The sequence below is a fragment of the Chiloscyllium punctatum genome, chromosome 15 (genome assembly GCF_047496795.1).
Source record: "Chiloscyllium punctatum isolate Juve2018m chromosome 15, sChiPun1.3, whole genome shotgun sequence".
NCBI lineage: Eukaryota > Metazoa > Chordata > Chondrichthyes > Orectolobiformes > Hemiscylliidae > Chiloscyllium > Chiloscyllium punctatum.
In genome coordinates, this window is record NC_092753.1 from 28826633 (window position 1) to 28848717 (window position 22085).

General features: G+C 38.6%; 1 protein-coding gene across 4 annotated transcripts in view; it reads right to left on the minus strand.

The window, feature by feature from the left end:
• mospd2 (motile sperm domain containing 2) overlaps nt 1–22085 on the minus strand; it is an 84242-nt gene that overhangs the window by 39138 nt on the left and 23019 nt on the right. For all 4 annotated transcript variants that reach the window (XM_072584839.1, XM_072584838.1, XM_072584836.1 and 1 more), the window contains exons 5-9: nt 8608–8762; nt 7254–7314; nt 5528–5566; nt 5311–5435; nt 412–588 (exon numbers count right to left, since the gene is read on the minus strand). In XM_072584839.1, the coding sequence (XP_072440940.1) occupies nt 412–588; nt 5311–5435; nt 5528–5566; nt 7254–7314; nt 8608–8762 (557 nt within the window). The remainder of the gene's footprint in view (nt 1–411; nt 589–5310; nt 5436–5527; nt 5567–7253; nt 7315–8607; nt 8763–22085) is intronic.

A 22085-nucleotide genomic window follows, 5' to 3' on the forward strand; every position in this document is an offset into this window, starting at 1 on the left:
TCCACACAAGTTGGCATGCCTCCTGTGGCATGCTTAATTCTCAAAAATAATTTCCCTGTTGTTTGTCCCAAATCACCCAGTTTTAAGAGGATCATTTTGAAGGTTGGTCAATCACTGATGGCCTTTATCTACTTTGCGTAAGCTTTTGGCTGCTGGTTGTTTATGGTGATTACCCTACCTGACCAGTTGTATTCATAGAATCATATAATACAGAAGTAATCTATGCTATCACGATACATGTGAGCCCTATCACATACATGGATTCGGAATATCGCAATTAACAGCCAAATGTGTAAGAATTTTATGAAAAGTGAACAAAAGTTATTGTAACAGCAAGCTCAATGATCACTATTTATTCCAAATTGCCTGATTAAACTAGACAATAACTGAGCAAATTAGATTAAGTACTACCTTTTTTTGTTTGTGCAAGGGCTCTTCAATACTGTTAACATCAACAGTTTCCTTGCTATCTCCATCTCCCTTCTCTTTGCCATCCAGTTCATCTTCACCTGGGATTGGACCATTTTCACATATAGGTGTTTGAAAGTCATCATCGGGCAATGGTGGGTAGCTATATTTAAAAGGATCCTAAAAAGAGGGAGTTATATCAAGAACAGTTCTACTTGAAAAGTCAAACATGCAAATATTGTTGAAAAGTCCTGAGCTTTTCGCTATTAAATGGTGGAAAATAAATTGATTTTCTCATTCATTCAGTTATAAATTGTAGTAAAAATGCTAACAGTTTAAATGCTGCAGAATGTGTGTTTTAATTTTCAAGGTAAAATGTGATTTGAAACAACAGTTCTACGTATCAGCAGACTGCGAAACATCAGATATCTTAAGTGGTCATCTATTTTACTGTAGTTAACACTAGAGATGGAAATATTAGAAAGTAAACACATTTGTTCATAAAGGACAGCAATAGTTTAGGAAATCAACTGCAGCCTTGGGAAAGCTGAAGGAAGGCAACATATCAGAAATGATGGCAAAGACTGATAGCAGCAGCTCAGGGATATGACTGGATGCAAGGTCAATCAATACTGCAAGACTAGTCAACACAGCCTGAGAGAACATGACAAGAAAAAAAGCAAAATCCTGCAAAATCTGAATTAAAATCCCAGAGGAGCTGGAAATACAGCAAAAGATAGATCATTCAGTGACTGACATCATGAAAGGATTCTGTCGGAATGTGCAACCCATCTTTCCAAGTCCTGGAGGATCCCTGCATTTCATTTTCACACGGTGAAACAGTACTTTTCTTTTGATAGCCTGTATCAATTGTTTTAGCTGGCAAGGAAAAACATACCTTACCTAATTTTTACCAATCTGCTGACTGCAAGTGCATCGGTTTACGACAGTATCAATAAAAATGACAGCCAACAAATGCTGGCCACCTATTGACAACTACATTCTGAGTAAATTTTAAAAAACTCATAAAAGAGTCCCCCAGGTAAAGTCTGATTTTGACAGTATCACATCGCTTTCTAAGAAGAGTCAAAGAGGAGCCTAGGGAATTACAGACCAGTTAGCCAACATTTGTGCTGGGAAAAATGTTGGAGTCCATAATCAAGGATGGGGTAACTGAATACTGAAAAATTTCAGATAATCAGGGGGAGCCAGCATGGATTTGTGACAAGTACATCATGCCTGACGAATATCACCTAATTTTAAGGTTACTAAAGTAGTGGACAAGAGAATGTCTATGGATGTTGTCTACGTGGACTTTATCAAATATTTTCTGAAAATCCCAGCTGTGAGGACATCAATTTTGGACCAAAAAAGGATGGAACAGGGTACTTTCCAGAATGTATGAATTAAAATGTAGTGGATCTCTGAAGAGACTTGGGCGTTCACATAAATAGCTCTTTAAAATGTCACAATCAGGTGCAGAAAATAATCAAGAAAGCTAACGGAGTGCTAGCCTTTACATCTAAAGGGCTGAAGTTAAAGGCTGCATAAGTTATGCTGCAATTATACAATACCTTGGTTAGACCCCACTTGGAGTACTGACAGCAGATCTGGGCACCACACCTTAGGTAGAATACATTAACTTTGTAGGGAGTAGCTTTACAAGAATGGCACTGGACTTCAGGGTTAAGTTGTGAGGACAGATTTTACAAAGTAGACCCCTTTCTCAAGGGTTTAAAATGTTAAGTGGCGATCTGATCGAATTCTTCAAAATATTAAAAGGAAAACACAAGGTTTTAAAAAAAAACTATTTCCACTGGTGGGGACTGCGGAACGAAGGTGCACAGTTTGAGAATTAGGGCCAGATGTCAGGAAGCATTTCTGCACACAAAGGGTGACAGATTTTTGAAACTCTCTTCCACGAACTGCAGTGAATGCTGGATCTATTTCAGATTTAAAATTTTGTTCAGCAAGGCCATTAAGGAGTAAAGGTTAAAGGCAGCTATATGGATTTAGGCCATGATCTCACTGAGACACCTTTTGCAAGCCCTGTGCAAGCCAGTGAAGCATTTCAAAAAAGGAAAGCCAGGAAGAAATATCTGGATCAGCAAGAATTAATTCTACTGAAGTTGCGGAACAACGACTACACAATCTTACAATTTTTCTCATCCATCCATTGGTATTTTTTCCATTCTGTACACGTCAGTGCATATGTGTAGTATATGGGGAGTTCATTAGGAAATTAAAATTTTAATTTTTAATGTTATAGACTGACTATTTCCAACTGTTTACCTGTAGCTACATTCTTAATTGCCTAAAACTAAGAGTGATTTTTAAAGTAGAAAAAGTTGGCCTGTGTTTTCTATCAATGTGGGTTTGAAAGTTAGGCAAATTGGGGAAGTTTGTGTATTTATTTAAAAATCATTAACTTTTGTGATGAGTCTAGGAATAGCAGGACTTGACTGCCAGTTAACTATCCAAGCGAGTTGTGATAAAGCTTGCAAGCTGGTCCGAGACTGGATTTGAAACAGAGGCAACAGGATTTGAGAGAGATATTATATAACACGTGTAAAGAAAATCACTAATTTCTGTACTGTGTTTAACACATAGCAAAGGATTTCCTATAGGTGGTAGAATTGCTGGCAGCCATAAAGGAAATTTCAAAATCCAGGTTGATTAACTTGTCAGGTAAACTGACATCATCAGGCAGCGTTAAAAAGGCACAAATAATTGAGGTACAAGCTCAGAATTAGATGAAATTCAAACGAGGCAGAGTACCTTAGATATATCAGAATCAGATGATATTGTTCCAATTAAGGCAGCTTGAATACGAGAGAATGAAAGAAAAATGGAAAGACCTGTAGTTACTCTAAATCAGACAAAGATAGCAATTGCTGGAAAAACTCAGCAAGTCTGGCAGCATTGTGGACAGAAATTATTTATCATTTCGGTTGACCCGAAACGTTAACTCTTATTTCTCTCCACGGACACTGCCAGACCTGTTGAGCTTTTTCCAACAAGTTCTATCTTTGGTTCTGAAGAAAAAACTGGAGATGGAATTCCAAAGAGAATGAGAAGATGAGGAAAGGGAGCCGGGCTATGGAAATGAAATTGAAAGGACTAGAATTAAAAGAACAAGAGAAAAATAAAATGATGGAACATGAATATACATTTAAAACAGTGCTATTGAAACAGGACACATCAGATGATGCAGGCCCTGGTGGGGAATTTCAGATACACATTTGAAGTCCAGTTTTGAAACATTTGAAGCAAAAGATGTGCAGATATTCTTTATATCATTGAGAAAATGGCTAGACAAACAAAGTGGGCAAGGAAGGATTGAACCTTGCTTCTGCAAAGTAGGTTGACAGGCAAATGGACAGGAAATTTATGCTTCACTGTCAGAGGTAGCTATTTGGGATTATTATGCATAAACATGATATTATTGGCAACATACAAGTTAACACCTGAGGCACTGATAATGTAAAGGAAATGAGTCGAAGAGTGCGACGCTAGAAAAGCATAGCTGGTCAGGCAGCATTTGAGTAGCAGGAGAATTGTTGTTTCGAACTTGAGCTCTTTGATCTCCAGCATCTGCAGTGCTTGCTTTCTCCCAGTTCGTACAGGAAATGGCCTAGGCAAATTCTGTTACATTTGAGATGGTTAAGCAAAGTAATTTTGACAGGGAGATAAGCACACTAGAAGGTGAAACCACAAATTAAGCTCTTAGAGGCATTACTCTTAGAGGAATTTAAAAACTCACTACCTTTTGTAAAATATTTTGGAAGGTTTACCGTGCCTACATTAAGGGAAGATTTCCAGTGTTATTCTTACTGTGAAGACAGTTCTAAGGTTAGAAGTTACCAGGCTGGCAAAGAAATAGAACAAAAGTAAACTCTCAAGAACCAAGAATCATTTTGGACTGATAGTACGGAAAATTGCCTATGTATGTACTGCACACAAATAGGAAGGCAAATCCTAGCACTCTCAATGTAAAGGTGGGACTTGTCTCTCCAACAACTGTGCAGTGGTCACTCTAACTGATACTATCATGGAAGGATGCATCTGCAGCCAGCAAACTGGTAAGGATGAGGTTGAGGATGTCTTTCCTTCTTATTGGTTCCCTCACCGCTTTCAACAGACTCAATTGAGCAGCTATGTTCTTTAGAACCTGACCAGCTCAATTAGTTGTGCTACTGTCAAGCCACTCTTGGTGGTTGATGTTGAAATTCTCCCACACAGAGTACATTTTGCATTCTTGTCACCTCAGTGCTTCTTCCCAAGTGTTGTTCAACATGGAGGAGTACTGAGGGAAGACAGTATGTGGTAATCAGCAGGTAGTTTCCTTGCCCACGTTTAACCTGAAAAAATGAGACCTCGGAGAGTTTGGAGTCAACGTTGAGAACTCAGAGGGAACTCACTCCTGACAGTATACCATAGAGCTGCCACCTCTACCTGATCTGTCCTACCAGTTGATCAGTGATGGTGGTGTCTAAGATATTGTTTGTAAGGGATAATTTCACAAGCATGACAAGGTTAGGCTGTTGTTCGACTGGTCTGAAAGGCTGCTCTCCCCATTTTACCACTAGACCCCAGATGTTAGTAAGGAGGACTTTGCAGGATCAAAAGGGCTGCTTCTGCTGTCTTTTCTGGTGCCTAGGTTGATGCCAGGTGGTCTGTCTGGTTTCATTTTTTTGTTGAGACTTTGTAGCAATTGATACAACTGAGTGCCTGCGAGGCCATTTCAGAGGGAAATTGAAAGTGAATAATGTTATTATGGCTCTGCAGGCCAGACCAGGTGAGGATGGCAGATTTCCTTCCCTGAAAGACATCAGTGATTATTCTTCGACTGACATATTGAAGTGGTGGACTCTGTTTGCTCTTTACAAGAATGCAACTTACAATTCCTCCCATGTGCGCTGGCAAATATTCTGTATTTATATATTCCTGTACATCAGCCTTGTGGGTAAATTTCAGCATGTTCACAGCCTCGGGTCCCAGCCATGATTTTATAATCTTCCAGGCAGCTGCAGAACAAAACAAAATCCAACAATCACAAATTTCTACTTGTCCACTGGGGTAAAGAAACTCACTACTTAAAAGAGTTAACATCCCTTACCATTCATTATCCATGGCATTTCATAGATGATCATTTTTGCTGCAACATAAAAAAAGTTTTTAACTGCAGTAAACTACAAAATAATCCTTTGAAAAGATTACATCGTAAACCTTTAAGCAATTTGATCAATAAGCTAAATAAATACCATCGTTAATTAGTCTGTTAGCATCAGTTTTATTTGAAACATAGCTCCTAGCTTATCAAAACATTATAGTCAAAAGCAGATCCATTATGAACCTTTCACAAATCACTCAAATGAAAATATGCAATTATGCATGGGTAACAAAGACAACCCAGGAGTTCGATTTGCACAAGCAAAATGTACCATATGTTGTGCCTTCATGTTTTGACAGATACTGCATTCCAAAGCAATCAGCCTATTTATTAAGTCAGGCTCTTGTTTTTCCACAGTAAACAAAAAGTTGCTGTTAAACTAGGATATGAAGGGTTTTATGGCATGCTTTTCAAGGAGCGCTACTTCAGTACAATTCAATAAGCGATTCTGTCAGTTTGATTTATTTGGAGACAGCAGGAAAATGGAAGCCAACATGATATACTGGGTACATTATTTCTATTTTGGTCTCTCCCCCACAGGAGTTCCCTCTAGGATGGATGCATAGCACTTGAGAACACTGCAATCCAATGGATTCATTCTATAATTAAAATATAGTCATTTATTCTGAGTATGTTGCAAAAGTCATAGTGGAAGAAGAGACATTGGATGAGCTAAAGAACAGATATTAGTGAGGTGGCTATGGTTAATGTTTATAAATCACCAGGACCAAATCAGAGGATATGGAGGGAGGTAAGGGTGTGGTGACACTGTCAATAATCTTTCATTTCAACTTAAATACAAAAGGACTTGTGAATACAGGAAGAATGTTTGCAGACGACACCAAATTTGGTGCTGTAGTGGACAGTCAAATGCTTTCTGATTAGATCTTATCAACTAGCTTATTTGCAATTTCTTATCAAAATCCTTTTGGATTTCCAACTACATGATATATACTACCAGATCCCCTTTACCCATCCTGCTAATTTCATCCTCAAAAGCATTCTAATAAATATGACAGGCCTGATTTCCCTTACATAAAGCCATTCTGACTCTATATGATTACATTATGTAATTCTAAACACTCTATTAACCCTTTATAATAGACTAACTTTTTGCAATGACAGGTAATAAGCCAATTGGCCTTTAGTTACCCATTTTTGACACTACCATTTTCAATAAGGGCTTTCCATTTGCTGTCATTCAATTTTCTGTGATTTTTCTGAATCTAAGAATTATTTGAAGATCAATGCATCCACCATTTCTGTAGCCACTTCCTTTAAAATCCTAATACATAATCCATCAGGACCAGAGACTTCTCAGTCTTTATCCCCATTAATTTGCCTAGTACTTTTGCTCTAGTGATGGATATTGTATTCCTTTTTAACATCATACCCCATCCCCTTTCTCCTTTAGCCCCTTAAAGGATTTTGGAATGCTAGAATCTTTTATCATGAAGAGTATATTCTCAACTCCTTGTACATTACTGTACTAGACCATAAACAGTGGTTAACACTGATATAAACAAAAGTTCATGATTTGGATATTCAATAATTTAAACTGGCAAACATAAATGAGCTATGACTGATGAACTCATCTCAAATTACAAGAAAGGTGATACCAGATCAATGAATACATTTGGTACCAAGAAACAGGGAAATGAACTGTACTTACAAAGGTACTTAGGATAATAGATCTTAAAGCAGTTGATGATGAACTTCACAAAGTCCAGATCCTGAAATTTATAAAAAATGTATAAATAAAATGGGATTTGATTGTGTCATGGAAAGTGCCATGACTACTGAAATTTAGAATTAGTGATCTGAAGATTTTCAACCTGATCTTTCAGCTGCTGCTTAACAAGTACATGTTTTGGATGAATGATGACAACAAAACGAAAAGATTCTGAGAGGTAAAACAACTTATGGGCAAAGCAATTAGCAAGACCATGTAAGCATGGTTATAAGAAACTACTTGTAAAATCAAACAAAACCAGAGATGCTGGACATAACTACTTTGGGATGAATTGGGGAAAACAAAACAAGCAAATTTTGCCCTTCTTATCAGTTCCATTGTTGGGACGGCCAAAAGACAGAATAGAAACCAAAATTCTTCTGAATGATATACCAGCTTTGTATTATCAAGCAATGTGCAATTATGTTTAATTCTGATGCTAGAATTCAATTTCTTTTTTTTAAGAAAGTTACGTATGAACACTAGATTAATAAAGGCATGGAAAAACTTAGTATAATGGGAATATCTACATTTAGGGTTTGCTTTTTACTAGTGTAATGCACATAGCTAAGTCCCACAAACAGCCAATGTGAAGATGACCAGTTTTGTTGACTAAGGGATAAATATTGACCAGTAAACCAGAATTCTCATTCTTCAAAACAGTATTATAGGATTCTCAATTTCAACAGAAAAGGGTAGATGTGGCTTTAATTTAATGTCTCAATCAAAAGAGAAGATTTACAACCATGCCACATATTTTCAGACTCCTAAGTTTATGGCCTTAAATCTTTGCAGCACAACCTTTAACTCAAAAGGAAATATGGTAACATTGAGCCAAAGTTGACATCTTAACTCAAAGATTTGGTTAAGCTATTTGATGTTGCAGAATACAAATTTCCTCTGTCTTTCCATATTAATAAAAAGAATCAACAATAAGCTGCCAAATGTGCCCTAAACAGCGATAATATTCTCTCTCTTGTAAGAAAAGCACCCTCACTTGCCATCTCAGCAGGATTGCATTACTTAAGAACCCTAAGTTTAGCAGTAAATCAAGGTGCAACACAATGCCAATAATTAATTTTTAACTTTAAAGAACAGTTCGGAAATCAATAAGTGGTTTGAATTCTAAAAAAATTTCATAACATTTTATGTCAAATTATTAATGAATTTACCAAGTCATTAATAGATAATTAAGTGAATTTGACACAGCTAAGACAGGTACAACTCAAGAGACAAAAAAATCTGTAAGTAAATAGTTTTTTGATACAGAAGGAAAGGGATGAAGAAATCTTACTATATTGCTTAATCCAGTTTCAGTCAGATCAAACACCACTGTCAGAGGTTTTCCTTGCTCTCTTTTGGCGTAACGTTCTAACCAGAAGGCTACATACTTCTTTTTATCCAAAGCTGTCTTTGCATCCTTGACATGCAATTTTACTCGAAACCAAACTACAAGACAATAGAGAATAAGAAAGATGAAGAACTCTTAATTGATTATAGCTGCATGAATCAAGTCAACATCAATGTTATTTGCTATTGTGTCACTGAACTTTGGGAGCAATATTGTTCACTCTTCAAAGGAGCCACATAAATAGCTAATTTAAAATATAAGTAAAATCTCACCCTTTGGCTTTTCTTTGTTTATGTATTTTATCATGCACACCATCAACCAAAATAATTGCCTGGAAGGACTTCAGGGAAATGGCTATCAACAAAAAATGGTTATCAACAAGAAAAAAAATGCATTTCTACAGTGCCACTTAAGTTCAAAATTGGTTCAATATTCTTGCAAGACGATGCTGAGTAACTCCTGCAAATGGCAATATTTAGTTTGACAGATAGAAAAGACAACAGAAAGTCTGACTTTGCCAGAGAAATGACGATGAAGTCATTCATGCTCATTATTATTGAGTAAATCAAAACAGCAAATTCCCACATCTCATATACAAATAAATGGTAAAAATTTAATCATTTAACATGTAAGTTAGGGACATCAAGGTGACCCGGTGATTAGCACTGCTGCCTCACAGCACCAAGGACTTGAGTTCAATTCCAGCTGCAGACGACAGTCTGTGTGGAGTTTGCACATTTTCCCTGTGTCTGCATGGGTTTCCTCCTACAACCCAAAGATATGCAGTTTGGTGGATTGACCATAGGTTAGCCATGGGAAGTGCAGGACTACAGTGTTCACATAGGGGGCATGGGATTCTCATTGGAGGGTCAGTGTGGACTCCATGGGCCGAATAGCCTGCTTCCACACTGTAGGGACTCTATGATAATATACAATTTTGCTTTGCCCTGCTCTATGAATAGCTTCACTGGTACCTCACCAAAGGTTTCAACTTTCAAAGACATGAAGGTCATGACAATACATTGTACACACAAACACACTTAAAAAAGTAAATATTTAAATTTAAGTTAATTTTTAAAATTAACTTAATCAGTTATAATTACTATCAAATAACCTTGTCATTGAAAGTTGGCTATGAGTGATACAGATGTACAGCACGGAAACAGGCCCTTCGGTCCAACACGCCCATGCCGACCAGATATCCTAACCTAATCTAGTCCCATTTGCCAGCACTTTGCCTATATATCCATAAACCATTCCTATTCGTACATCTATTCAGATGTCTTTTAAATTTTGTAATTGTACTGGCCTCCACTTCCTCTGGCAGCTCATTCCATATGCGCACCATCCTCTGTGGGCAAAAGTTGTCCCTTAGGTCCCTTTTAAATCTTGCCCATCTCATCCTAAATCTATGGCCTCTAGTTCTGGACTGCTCCACCCTGGGGAAAAGACGCTGGCTATTTACCCCAGGCCCCTGATGATTTTAGAAGCCTCTATAAGGTCACCCCTCAGCCTCCAACACTCCAGGGAAAACAGCCCCAGCCCATTCAGTCTCTCCCTATAGCTCAAACACTCCAAACCCGATCAAGACCTTGTTGTACTGAGGTAACCTTCTTCGTTGTCGACCACAACTTCAATTTTGGTGTCATCTGCAAACTTACTAACTATACCGCTTATGTTCACATCCAAATCATTTATATCAATGATGAAAAGCTGTGGATCCAGCACTGATTCTTGTGGCACACCACTAGTCACAGGCCCCCAGTCTGAAAAGCAATCCTCCATAACCACCTCCGTCTTCTACCTTCAAGCCAGCTCTGCATCCAGATAGCTGTTCTCCCTTTATGCTATGTGATCTAATTTTACTAACCAGTCTACTATGAGGAACCTTGTTGAACGCCTTACAGAAGTCCATATCGATCACGCTCACTGTTCTGTCCTCATCAATTCTCTTTTACCTCTCCAAAACCCAATCAAGTTAGTGAAACATGATTTCCCATGCACAAAGACATGTTGACTATGCCTAATCAGTCCTTGCCTTTTCAAATACGTGTAAATATTGTCCCTCAGGATTCCCTTCAACAACTTCCACACCATTGATGTCAGACTCACCAGTCCATAGTGCCCTGGCTTTTTCTTACCACCTTTCTTAAAATGTTAGTCAACCTCTGGTCTTCCAGCACCTCACCTGTGGCTATCGATGATACAACTATCTCAGCAAGAGGCCCAGCAATCACTTCCCTAGCTTTCCACACAGAGTTCTAGGGTACACCTGATAAGATCCTGTGGATTTATCTACCTGTATGTGTTTTAAGACCTCCAGCATCGTTCAGCAACATTTTTCAGGATGGCTCCTTGGATGCTGCCTGAACTGCTGTGCGCTTCCAGCACCACTAATCCAGAATCTGGTTTCCAGCATCTGCAGTCATTGTTTTTACCATCTATTTCCCCACATTCTATATCTTCCATCTCCTCCTCCACAGCAAGTACTGTTGAAAAATGCTAGTTTAGTGTCTTCCCCATCTTCTGTGGTTCCACACATCGGCTGCCTTATTGATCTTTGAGATGCCCTAATCTCTCCCGAGTTACCCTTTTGTCCTTAATGTATTTATAAAATCCTTTGGATTCTCTTTCACTCTATTTGCGAAAACTCTTATGTCTTGTTTTTGCCCTGATTTCCCTCAAGTATATTCTTACTGCTTTTATACTTTTCTAAGGATTCACTTGTTCTCTGTTGTCTATAGCTGACACACGCTTCCTTTTGTCTTGACCAAAATTTCAATTTCTCTTGTTCTTGGAGTCTAGTGGCTTATCCCTTCAGATTTGCATTATTGTTAAAGATGGAGAAAAACAATGTTTATTCTTTTCCTTTTGTTTTATCTCTCAATTCCATTTTGCTTCGTATTTCTCTATTTTATTTTCTGTCGATTTTACACAATTCACATCCTGTTAAGGTTCTGCATGTGTCACTCTAGATTCTTGGAATGAGTTGGTTGCCGTCCTCATGAATATCTCAGAACCCCCAGTGGGCACGAGACAGAAATCTATTTTTAGTTACTGCAAAAAGCTGTGAAAAAAAAAACATGAAAAATCTGTGGGCACCTGTAGACCTAATATAAAGCAAGCATAATTCCTTTGCCACTGACTGTAAAATCCAATCTTAGTGCCTTGCTTACACAACACCAAATTTCTTTCGGAGAAGTGCCTTGAAACAAATATTGCAAGAATTAGACAAATTGTGTAATGAATCTATTGAAATTAATGGGTCACTGGGTAAATTTATACTAAATGTTTTCAGTATCAACATTCTCAGCCCTGGAGGGATTTAGTGTGCTTTGCCAGTAAGATCTGCAAAGTTTCTTAATCACTTGTATTTGCCATTCAAATCTAGTCTACAGATTCAGGATCACTAGTCAGGAAACATGCTAGAAGTTAATTATGTTGACCCTCATTAAAGCAAAATAAATGAGGCACATGCAGTAGATTGCTCAAAAGCGCTACAGGACATGACCTACAACCCGAGTTTGTTAACCTTTAAACAATGAGAGTCATCATTGAACTCCAAGTACAGCAGTCAAATCTTATGAACAAAGCAGAAGTGGATTTGAAGCAACTATTTCCCAATATTACATTACCAATACAAAAAAATTTTAAAACATTTTCTATTCACACATACACAAGAAAATATTCTACTTCAAGGGCTTCACTTTTTGGTTAACAAAAGGAGATAGTTGTCTAACAGTTATTGCTCTTACTCCATACTACCAGACCCAGCATTAGCCCTTTTTGCAGACTCTAACAAACAGCTCTGCCAATAGTCCAACCCAAACTTTGGGTCCGCTACGTGGATGACACCTCTGTCATCACTAACTGAAACAAATTAGAGGAAACCTTCAAGACCATCAATAATACCATTACTGGCATGCAATTCACTAAAGAGGAGGAAAACAACAAACTGCCATTCCTAGATGTCACAATAGAGCGAACAGCCAATGGGAAACTTCAAACGGTGCCTACAGGAAAACAACAAATACAGACCAAATATTGAACTACAGAAGCAGTTATCCCAACACATACGAAGCTGCATCAGAACATTATTTCAATGAGCCAACACACACTGCAGCACAGAGGAACTACGCAGAGCAGAGGAAAATGACCTATACCGTGCATTCAAAAAGAATGAGTACCTAATGAACACAGTTCACTGATTTCTCAACAACAAATCCAAGCAAACAGACAAAACACATCCAGAAACCCTAGACATTCTCCCCCATATCAAAGGCATCTCAGAAATGACTGCCAGACTACTCAGATCCATTGGCTTCATGGTAGCCCACAAACCCACCAGCGCACTAAAACAGCAGCTAATGAACTTGAGAGTCCCTATATAGGCAACAAGCAAAACTAATGTAATTTACAAAATGAAGTACAAGGACTGTAACAAACACTATATTGGACAAACAGGCAGAAAATTAGCTACCAGGATACATGAACACCAACTAGCCACAAAACGACATGACCCTCTCTCATTAATATCCTTACATACAGATAAGGAAGGACACCACTTCGACTGGGACAACACATCCATCCTCGGACAAGCCAAACAGAGACACACATGAGAATTCCTAGAAGCATGACATTCCAACCGGAACTCTCAAGAAACAGAGTTAGATCCCATCTACCACTCTTTGAGAAAAAGAACAGGAAATGACATCACCATAGGAAATAATATCTCCAACCCAAAGAAACCCAAAATACATAAATATAAAGCAGAAATTATCAGCAATGCTTCGCCCGGAGACCCACTGGAGAGGTTACCTAGTAGGGTGACAAAACATCTGGAAATGAACCTTCCAGCTCAGCAAGCAAACTTACATCTAGAACCTCAACCTGAGCTACAAACCTTTTCAAAACTTGTTAAGGTTGGCAAGGTGTTTACCTATGGTCTGGCTAGAGTTTAACTAAAGCTCAGTAATTTATTGGATAAGTTAATGGATTGCTTTTCTATGCACATCTAACAGGGGGCATCTTATATGTTAAAGCATTCATTTTCAGCAACTGTGTCATAAAATGTGGATAAAATGTTAGCACCTTAAAATAAGTGACTACAGCCCCACTGGAGTGGGGGGTTAGAGGAGAGAGGACCTGGTGACAGAGAATATAACAAGTTAAAAGGGAAGGAATGAGAATAGGTTCACAATCTGAAAATGTTGAAATCAACATTAAATCCAGAAGGCTGTAAAGTGCCTCGTCTGAAGAGGAGATGTTGTTCCTCCAATTTGTTCTGTGATTGACTAGAGCATGCAGAGGACAATTTTGTGCGCATGCTAGCAGGGTGAGGTGTTAAAATGACTGGGCCATTCTCTCTTTTCCTTTGTCTGTGTTATATCTACTTGGATGATGCCATTTTCCAAAACAGCACTGCTGATACGGCTTCTTTCTTCCATAAAAACGGTTTCCCACCCAGTGTGGTTGGCAGGGCCCTCAATCACATCTGACCTATCATCCATCTTTCTACCCTTGCCCCTTCCCATTACTCTCAACACTAAACTGGTCCCCCTTGTCTTCACTTTTCAACCTACCTGCCTTGGCATTCAAAGGGCCATCCTTTGCCATTTCAGACAACCCCAGCAGAATGACACCACCAAACACAGCTTGCCCTCACTCCCCTGTTTGCACTTTGCAGGAACCATTCCCTCCGGAACCCCCTAGCCCGTTCCTCGACTAGCAACATCAGCACCCCCCCTCCACTACCCATGGCAACTCCCCACGTAACTAAGAAAGCACAACACCTGCCCCTTAACCACCTCCCTGCTCACCATTGAAGGGCCTTAACAGTCTTTCCAGGTAAACCAGAATGTCACTTGTACCTCCTCCAATCTGCCTGATTGCATTTGCTGCACTCAACGTGGCCTACTCTACATTGGAGAAACCAAATTCAGTCTGGGTGACTGCTTTGCAGAACACCTCTGATCCGTGCACAAGCATGACCCAGAGCTGGTCATTTTAACACAGCCCCTTATTCACACGCCCGGTTGAATGTCCTTGGTATGCTGTGGTGTTCCAGTGAATCACAGCACAAACTGGAGGAACAACATCTCTTCAGACAAGGAATTTTACAAACTTCTGGACTTAATACTGAGTTCAGCATTTTCAGATAGTGAACACACTCCCACTCTTTTCCTTTCTTTTAGCTTTACTACTTGTATTCTGTCAATATGTCTTCTCGCCCCCTCCCCATAATTCAGTGGAGCTGTTCTTTTTCCCCCCGTCTGGTACTTAGACATACTTTTGCCATTCTCACATCCTGATCACTTAATGTGCACTATCTACACTCTTTCTCCCCCAGCACTCCACTCCACTCCACTCCACTCCATCCCTGCACCCCTACCCCCAGTTATTGCATAAATATTAACCCCTCCATACTTCACGTTAGCTCTGAAGAGTCATCTCAACTCAGGCCACACTCTGGTCTGCCTGAAACTCATCGAGTTCCAGAATAAGGAGTTGACCCCATTGGAGTGTTGCCGACTGGCACATTCCAAGGTCCAGGACTCTGTGCTGAGGGTCTCACTACAGTTTGGGGTAGCAGCCACCAAGGCACAGTTGGGAAAGATCACTGTCTGAGGCAGGCATGGAGAAGCTTTTTACATTGGAAAGCCACTTTTATTTAACTGAGATTCTATTAGGCTGCATACTGAGAATTTAACAGGTATGACAAAATGTCATACTTTTGTCGATATATTTACAAAATTTTAATTAAAGCCTGCTATTATATGAGGACTTTAAACAAGTAAAAATTCAAAGACATTTATTTATTACTTAGACAATAAATCATTTAATTACTTTGTGATTGCTTATTGTGAGATAGGAATCAGATGTTTGGTTCCACCATCGTTAACCATATCTTTAATTGGTCCTGCAGCTGAATATCCATTATCTGAGATCTCAAGTGCATTTTAATTTGTGTCACATATGAAAATGTTGATTCACAAAAATAGGTTGTACAGCATTCAACAAGCATGTTGATGTAGACATGGGTATTCAATGGCATTTTTCCATATTTCAATGGGATCCTTCTTTAGAAGAAAATAGAGACTTCAGAATATTATCTTCTGAGAATACAATCAATGCCATCTGTAAGTCATCAGGTGCTTTGAAGGTATCAACCAGGTGTGGTTAAAATGCTAGTTTTGGTGTGGGATCATGTTTCTCAAAATCTGCAAACCTTTCATTGTATTTTTCAATCGGGGAGTCTAGAACAGCTGTATATTCTTTCATGTTGGATTTCCGAAATGAAATGTTCGTATCCTGTTCATTAGTTACTTTTGCCAGTTCAAGATAGTGTTCAGCTGGAAGTTCCGAACCGGTAAGGAGAGTTTTGAAAAAGTCAGGTTTTTCCAAAATGCCTGGATTTTAGCCACATAGCATATGTAGATTTAGTTTCATATTGCAATAAAATTTCAGATCATTTTGCTTTGACATTACCTCACAAAAATGCAGTATTACTGCAGAAATCCTTTGATAATTCACATGGTTCAATTATTCCTCAAAAAATCTTGTCATTTGATTTCACAAAGATACAAGATTTACAAGTATTTGTCGTTGTGACAACCAGTGCATTTTAGAATGATACTGCAGATCCACACAATGTTTTACCATCAAACGGAAGCATGTTGGAAAGTTGGTGATGCCATGATACATTTGCTCAGATATCGCTTACAATACCTATAACTTTCTTTAATGTGCCACTTAAAACAGTAGATTTGGGAAAGCGATTCTGTTGATGCAAAGGCAATGAAAGGAAATCCAAGTATCTGAATCTGGCAATGCTTTTTGTAATAAGGCAACAGGTCCTTCATGTTTTCCTCTCATGGAAGGTGCACCATCTGTACATGCACTTACTAAGTTGCATAAGTTCAGTTTTATTTTACTGTATGTTTGTTTGAAGATAGAGAAGATGTCAACTTCATAGTCCTCGCCGTAAGGGTACCCAAAGCCAATAACTCCTTGTGGCCATGAAAATCTGCATTTATAACACAAATAAAAATAACACCTGCACTCAGTCAGGAATGTCAGTAGATACATTCAATGCAACTGAATAATAAATGCCTTCGCTTTGGCATATTGTATGAAGGTGTTCCGTTATACGGAGGGCTAATTCACATTGCCGATCAGTTATGGTCCTACTTGAGAGAGGCAGTTGTTTGTACTTATTAACCTTATCTCAATTTAAACATCCTCAAACTTAAACAATGCATTCTTTTATGATTCCCAAATGGCTTACATCTTCTTCCAAGTACTTTAGAAGTTGCTTCAATGATGTCAGTCCCTTGTCCTGACAGAGTTTTAAGTATTTGTTGCTGCTGCTTTTGAGCTTTCACTTTCTTAATTGCAGACTTTCAAGGTTTTCCTTCCAGTTTGGCATAATTGTGGTTCTTATTAGTTGCATAATGTTGACATGCATTGCATTTCTTAAATGCTGCAATTATGACACCGCAGACCAATCATATCATTTTACCTTTCACAGTATCCACATTACACTGCAATTCCCATTCTTCATTGAATATTCTGCTTGCTTCCTTCAATGTTCTTTTCTTAGTTTTTGACATGACTGGGTTACCAGTTAAAAAAAATTAAATGGACACAGATTTAAAAAGATGGATTTAGTATTGTGGACAAATAGGCAGAAGGCGCAACTAGTACCCCAAAAGGCCGGGTGTCTATTTACTTCATATGCAACCATATAGAACTGAAATGCTTTCATGACAATGCATAGGTACAAAGATTTTTTATGAATACACTCTATTTTTAAAATTAAAAAAAGTTAGCTTGTTCTCTCTTCATGTACCTGCGTTACCCACTGATCTCCAGCATTTGTTTGTTGTCAGTACAGATACCAGCATCTGCAGTAATTTGCTCCTGACTACTGATTTTGATCAAGACCAATTTATCCCTTGGTACCAAAGTGCTCTTTTCTCAAGGCAGACAGTTAGTTGAGTGTCTGCTGTAGGTCTGAACTTTCAAATTCTGATATCAAAGGTTTTTCATGTGCTTAAAAAAAGCTTAACATCCATTTTATTGGATAATACCCTGAAATTAGTGTGGCATGGAGAGGGCTATTTTTCACATTAATTGTACATAGCTGAACAGAGCAAAAAGAAAAATAAAAAATATTAGAAAAATTTGAGTGCCAAAAAAGAATTCTACATGATCCTAAATATTACCAAGGACAATACTGTGATTCACTGGTCTCACGTCTTTTATTTTCAATTCAATAAATCAAACAGCGATTAAGAAATATGCTGAGAGCAGACACTGTGTAAAATGAATGACAGTGGTGACAATCTAAATCCACAATGTCATAGGAGAGGGGAATTAAGGTGCAATTCAGAGATCATTTACCACCTTAATAGTTAGAATGGCTATGTTTATCTTTTGAACAGAAAAGTTCAAACATCATGTTACATTAAGACCACTTAAAAACACATTTATAGCAAGTTGAACAAAGAATTGTACATGCAGTGAACTACTTTAGAAAGAAGCAACTGTATTTAAAGCCAAAAGATAATATCATAAGCTCATAACACCATACTTGAAATATGAGGAAGTCCTGAATTCACAGCCATTTCATTTGAAAAGGTGCAGAACAGTGGAATTAATGATTGATACAGCAAAGTTCTGGCACAGACATGGAGTGCAAAATGTGTGCTACAAATCTCTATTGTCTTAGTTTGCAGTTTGGTCAGCCTGACAGACAAAAACTTTCATTAAAGTAATCCCTTCAATGTACTACAATGCTCAATATTGTATCAAAGCCAGGAATGACAAATTTATTCATACAGATCAGTGTCATAAATTTGGGGCTATGTGACTCTTTGAAAGGACAGACAGGAAGGAAGGTCACAGGGTAACATTACTAATATAGGATGGAATGAATACAATAGCAAGAAATAACCTTGGATCAGAAGACACAGAATCTACTTGACTGGAGGCAAGAAATAAAAAGGAGAAGATGACACTGGTAGGAATAGTCAAAAGCTCCCTGATGTGGTGGGACAAAGTAAATCAGGAGATAATGAGAAATAATAAAGCAGTACATTAATCATAGAACATAGAACATAGAACATAGAACAATACAGCACAGAACAGGCCCTTCGGCCCACGATGTTGTGCCGAACTTCTATCCTAGATTAAGCACCCATCCATGTACCTATCCAAATGCCGCTTAAAGGTTGCCAATGAATCTGACTCTACCACTCCCTCGGGCAGCGCATTCCATGCCCCCACCACTCTCTGGGTAAAGAACCCACCCCTGACATCTCCCCTATACCTTCCACCCTTCACCTTAAATTTATGTCCCCTTGTAACACTCTGTTGTACCCGGGGAAAAAGTTTCTGACTGTCTACTCTATCTATTCCTCTGATCATCTTATAAACCTCTATCAAGTCACCCCTCATCCTTCGCCGTTCCAACGAGAAAAGGCCGAGAACTCTCAACCTATCCTCGTACGACCTATTCTCCATTCCAGGCAACATCCTGGTAAATCTTCTCTGCACCCTCTCCAAAGCTTCCACATCTTTCCTAAAGTGAGGCGACCAGAACTGCACACAGTACTCCAAATGTGGCCTAACCAAAGTCCTGTACAGCTGCAACATCACCTCACGACTCTTGAATTCAATCCCTCTGCTAATGAACGATAATACTCCATAGGCCTTCTTACAAACTCTATCCACCTGAGTGGCAACCTTCAAAGATCTACGTACATAGACCCCAAGATCCCTCTGTTCCTCCACCTGACCAAGAACCCTACCATTAACCCTGTATTCCGCATTCTTATTTGTTCTTCCAAAATGGACAACCTCACACTTGGCAGGGTTGAACTCCATCTGCCACTCCTCAGCCCAGCTCTGCATCATATCTAAGTCCCTCTGCAGCCAACAACAGCCCTCCTCACTGTCCACAACTCCACCTATCTTTGTATCATGGGTTACTTTAATCTTCGTGCAGATTGGGATAGTAAGATTGGCAGAAGTAGTCGTGAGGAACAATTCAGGAATGCATTCAGACAGTTTCCTAGACAATACGTTGCAGATCAAATCAGGGATCAGACGATTTTGGATTGATGTGTAGCGAGGCAAGCTTCATAAGATATGTCAGGGTAACAGATCCCCTCAGGAACAGTGACCATAACATGGTAGAATTAGCATTCAGTTTGATAGGGAGGAATTTGGGTCAGAAACATCTGTAATTATATTTACTTAAACTTAACACAAAGGAATGACTACAGAGGTAGCTGGAGTGGATTAGAAAATGAGTTTAGCAGCAAAGACTGGTGAGGAATGATGGCAGATGTTCAAGAAAATAGTTCATGGCTCACAGCATATGAATATATATATATATCCCAATGAGAAAGAAGGCTTTTAGAAAGGGAATCCATTAACCCTGGTTAATCAGGGAAGATAAGGGTAGCATTAAATCAAAACAACAAATATACAAATGTGACAAAGATTGGTGGTGAACCAGAGGATTGGAAAAGTTTTAAAAAACACAACTAAAAAAGGAGAAGATAAACTTTGAGAGTAAGCCTGCAAGTAAAATCAAGATAGATAATGGACAAGGAGTTGCTTAAATATTTGAAAGGGAAGAGATGGGCCAAAGTTAACACAGACCCCTTAGAGAACAAGGCTGGAAAAATAATAATGGGAAACCAAGAAAGAGCAATGGAGTTCAACGAATACTTTGCATCAGTCTTCACGGTAGAAGACACTAATAACATTCTAAAATTACTAAATAATTAAGACACAAAAGGAGGATAGAGTATTTTTACAATTGCAATCATGAGAGAAAAAATGCTAGGGAATCTAGTAGGGCAAATAACCAATATATCCTACGGATCTAACGATATGCACCCTAGGTAGCTAGCGATCATGGGTGGACTTGGGAGTAATCCTCTAAGAATCCTTAGATTCTGGAAAAGTCCCATAGGAATTCTCAACCTAGCAAGTCTTATGAAGTCAAGGAGGCAAAAGGCTATTTAGCTTAACAGCTTACCGAGAACATGTTAGAGACTAGTATAAAGGACGCAATCACAGAGCATTCAACAATACATAATATGATCAAGCAAAGCCAGCATGATTTCAAATAAAGGCAATCATGCCTAAAAATTAATTAGATATCTTTGAGGCGGCAACAAACATGAATGAAGAAGGGGAAAGCAGTAAAAGTAATATATTTGGGTTTTCGGAGGGCTTTTAATAAGGTACCACACATTAAGCTACTTAAGACCCCATGGTATGAGAGACAGTATGTTAGTATGGATAGCAGATTGACTAATTAGTAGAAGATAGAGAGTTGGGATAAGGAAACATTTTCAGAACAGAAAACTGCAAATTATGGATTGCAACAGGGATAGGTGCTGGGGGCACATTATTTCCAATACATTTCAATGACTTGGAAGCGGTAAGAGAATGCAGCATAGTTATGTGTGCAGATGACACAAAAATGGGTAGGAAGACAAGCGGTGAGGATGATGCAATCTGCAGAAGGACATAAGCAGGTTAAACAAATGGACAAAATTTTGAAACAATGTACAGCAATTGAAGAAGCTAATGCTGGGTATGGATGGACTGTCTTATGAGGAGAGGTTACGCTAGTTAGGCCTGCACTCATAGGAGTTTATAAGAATGAGAGACAACAGATTAAAACACAAAATTTTTAGGGAACCTAACGGGGTAAATGTGGAAAGGTTGTTTCCTCTTGTGGAAGAGTCTAGCACCAGAAGACAATCTCAGAAAAAAGGGATAGCCTATTTAAAACAGATGAAAATGGACTCTCTTCTCGGAATGAAGCAGTCTGTGGAATACTTTACTATGCAATGCTGTTGAATCTGGGACAATAAAGTGGAGATAAATAGATTTTTAATCAGTAATGAAATCGAGGGCTATGGGGAAAAGACAGGAAATTGGAGTTCTGGATTAGCAGATCAGCCATGATCTCACTGAATGGCAGAGCTGATTCAATGGGCTGAATGGCTTACATCTGCTTCTATTTCTTATGATCTCACTTCCTGATAATTTCAGATCAGACCTAAATAGATGACAGATTTTCCTATGCTTCAACAACTCAACAGAGCAAAATGCTCAAAACGCAGTGTGATCATTTTAGAATGAGTGAGAAAACTCATGTAATGCAAAATGAAGAGTCAGTTGCGCACACAGTCATCCTTTGCCATAGTCTGAAAATAGCTCAGATTACTCATGGAATTGATTTGGCACAATTTAAATTCATGACTGCTTGTACACATTTTCCATATCTAGTTTATAACCCTAAAGGTACAGAAAGAAAACAGATACAAAACTGGCTTAGATATAGGAAACATAGCAATGGTTAATTGATGCTTTCCAGACTGGTATAATAT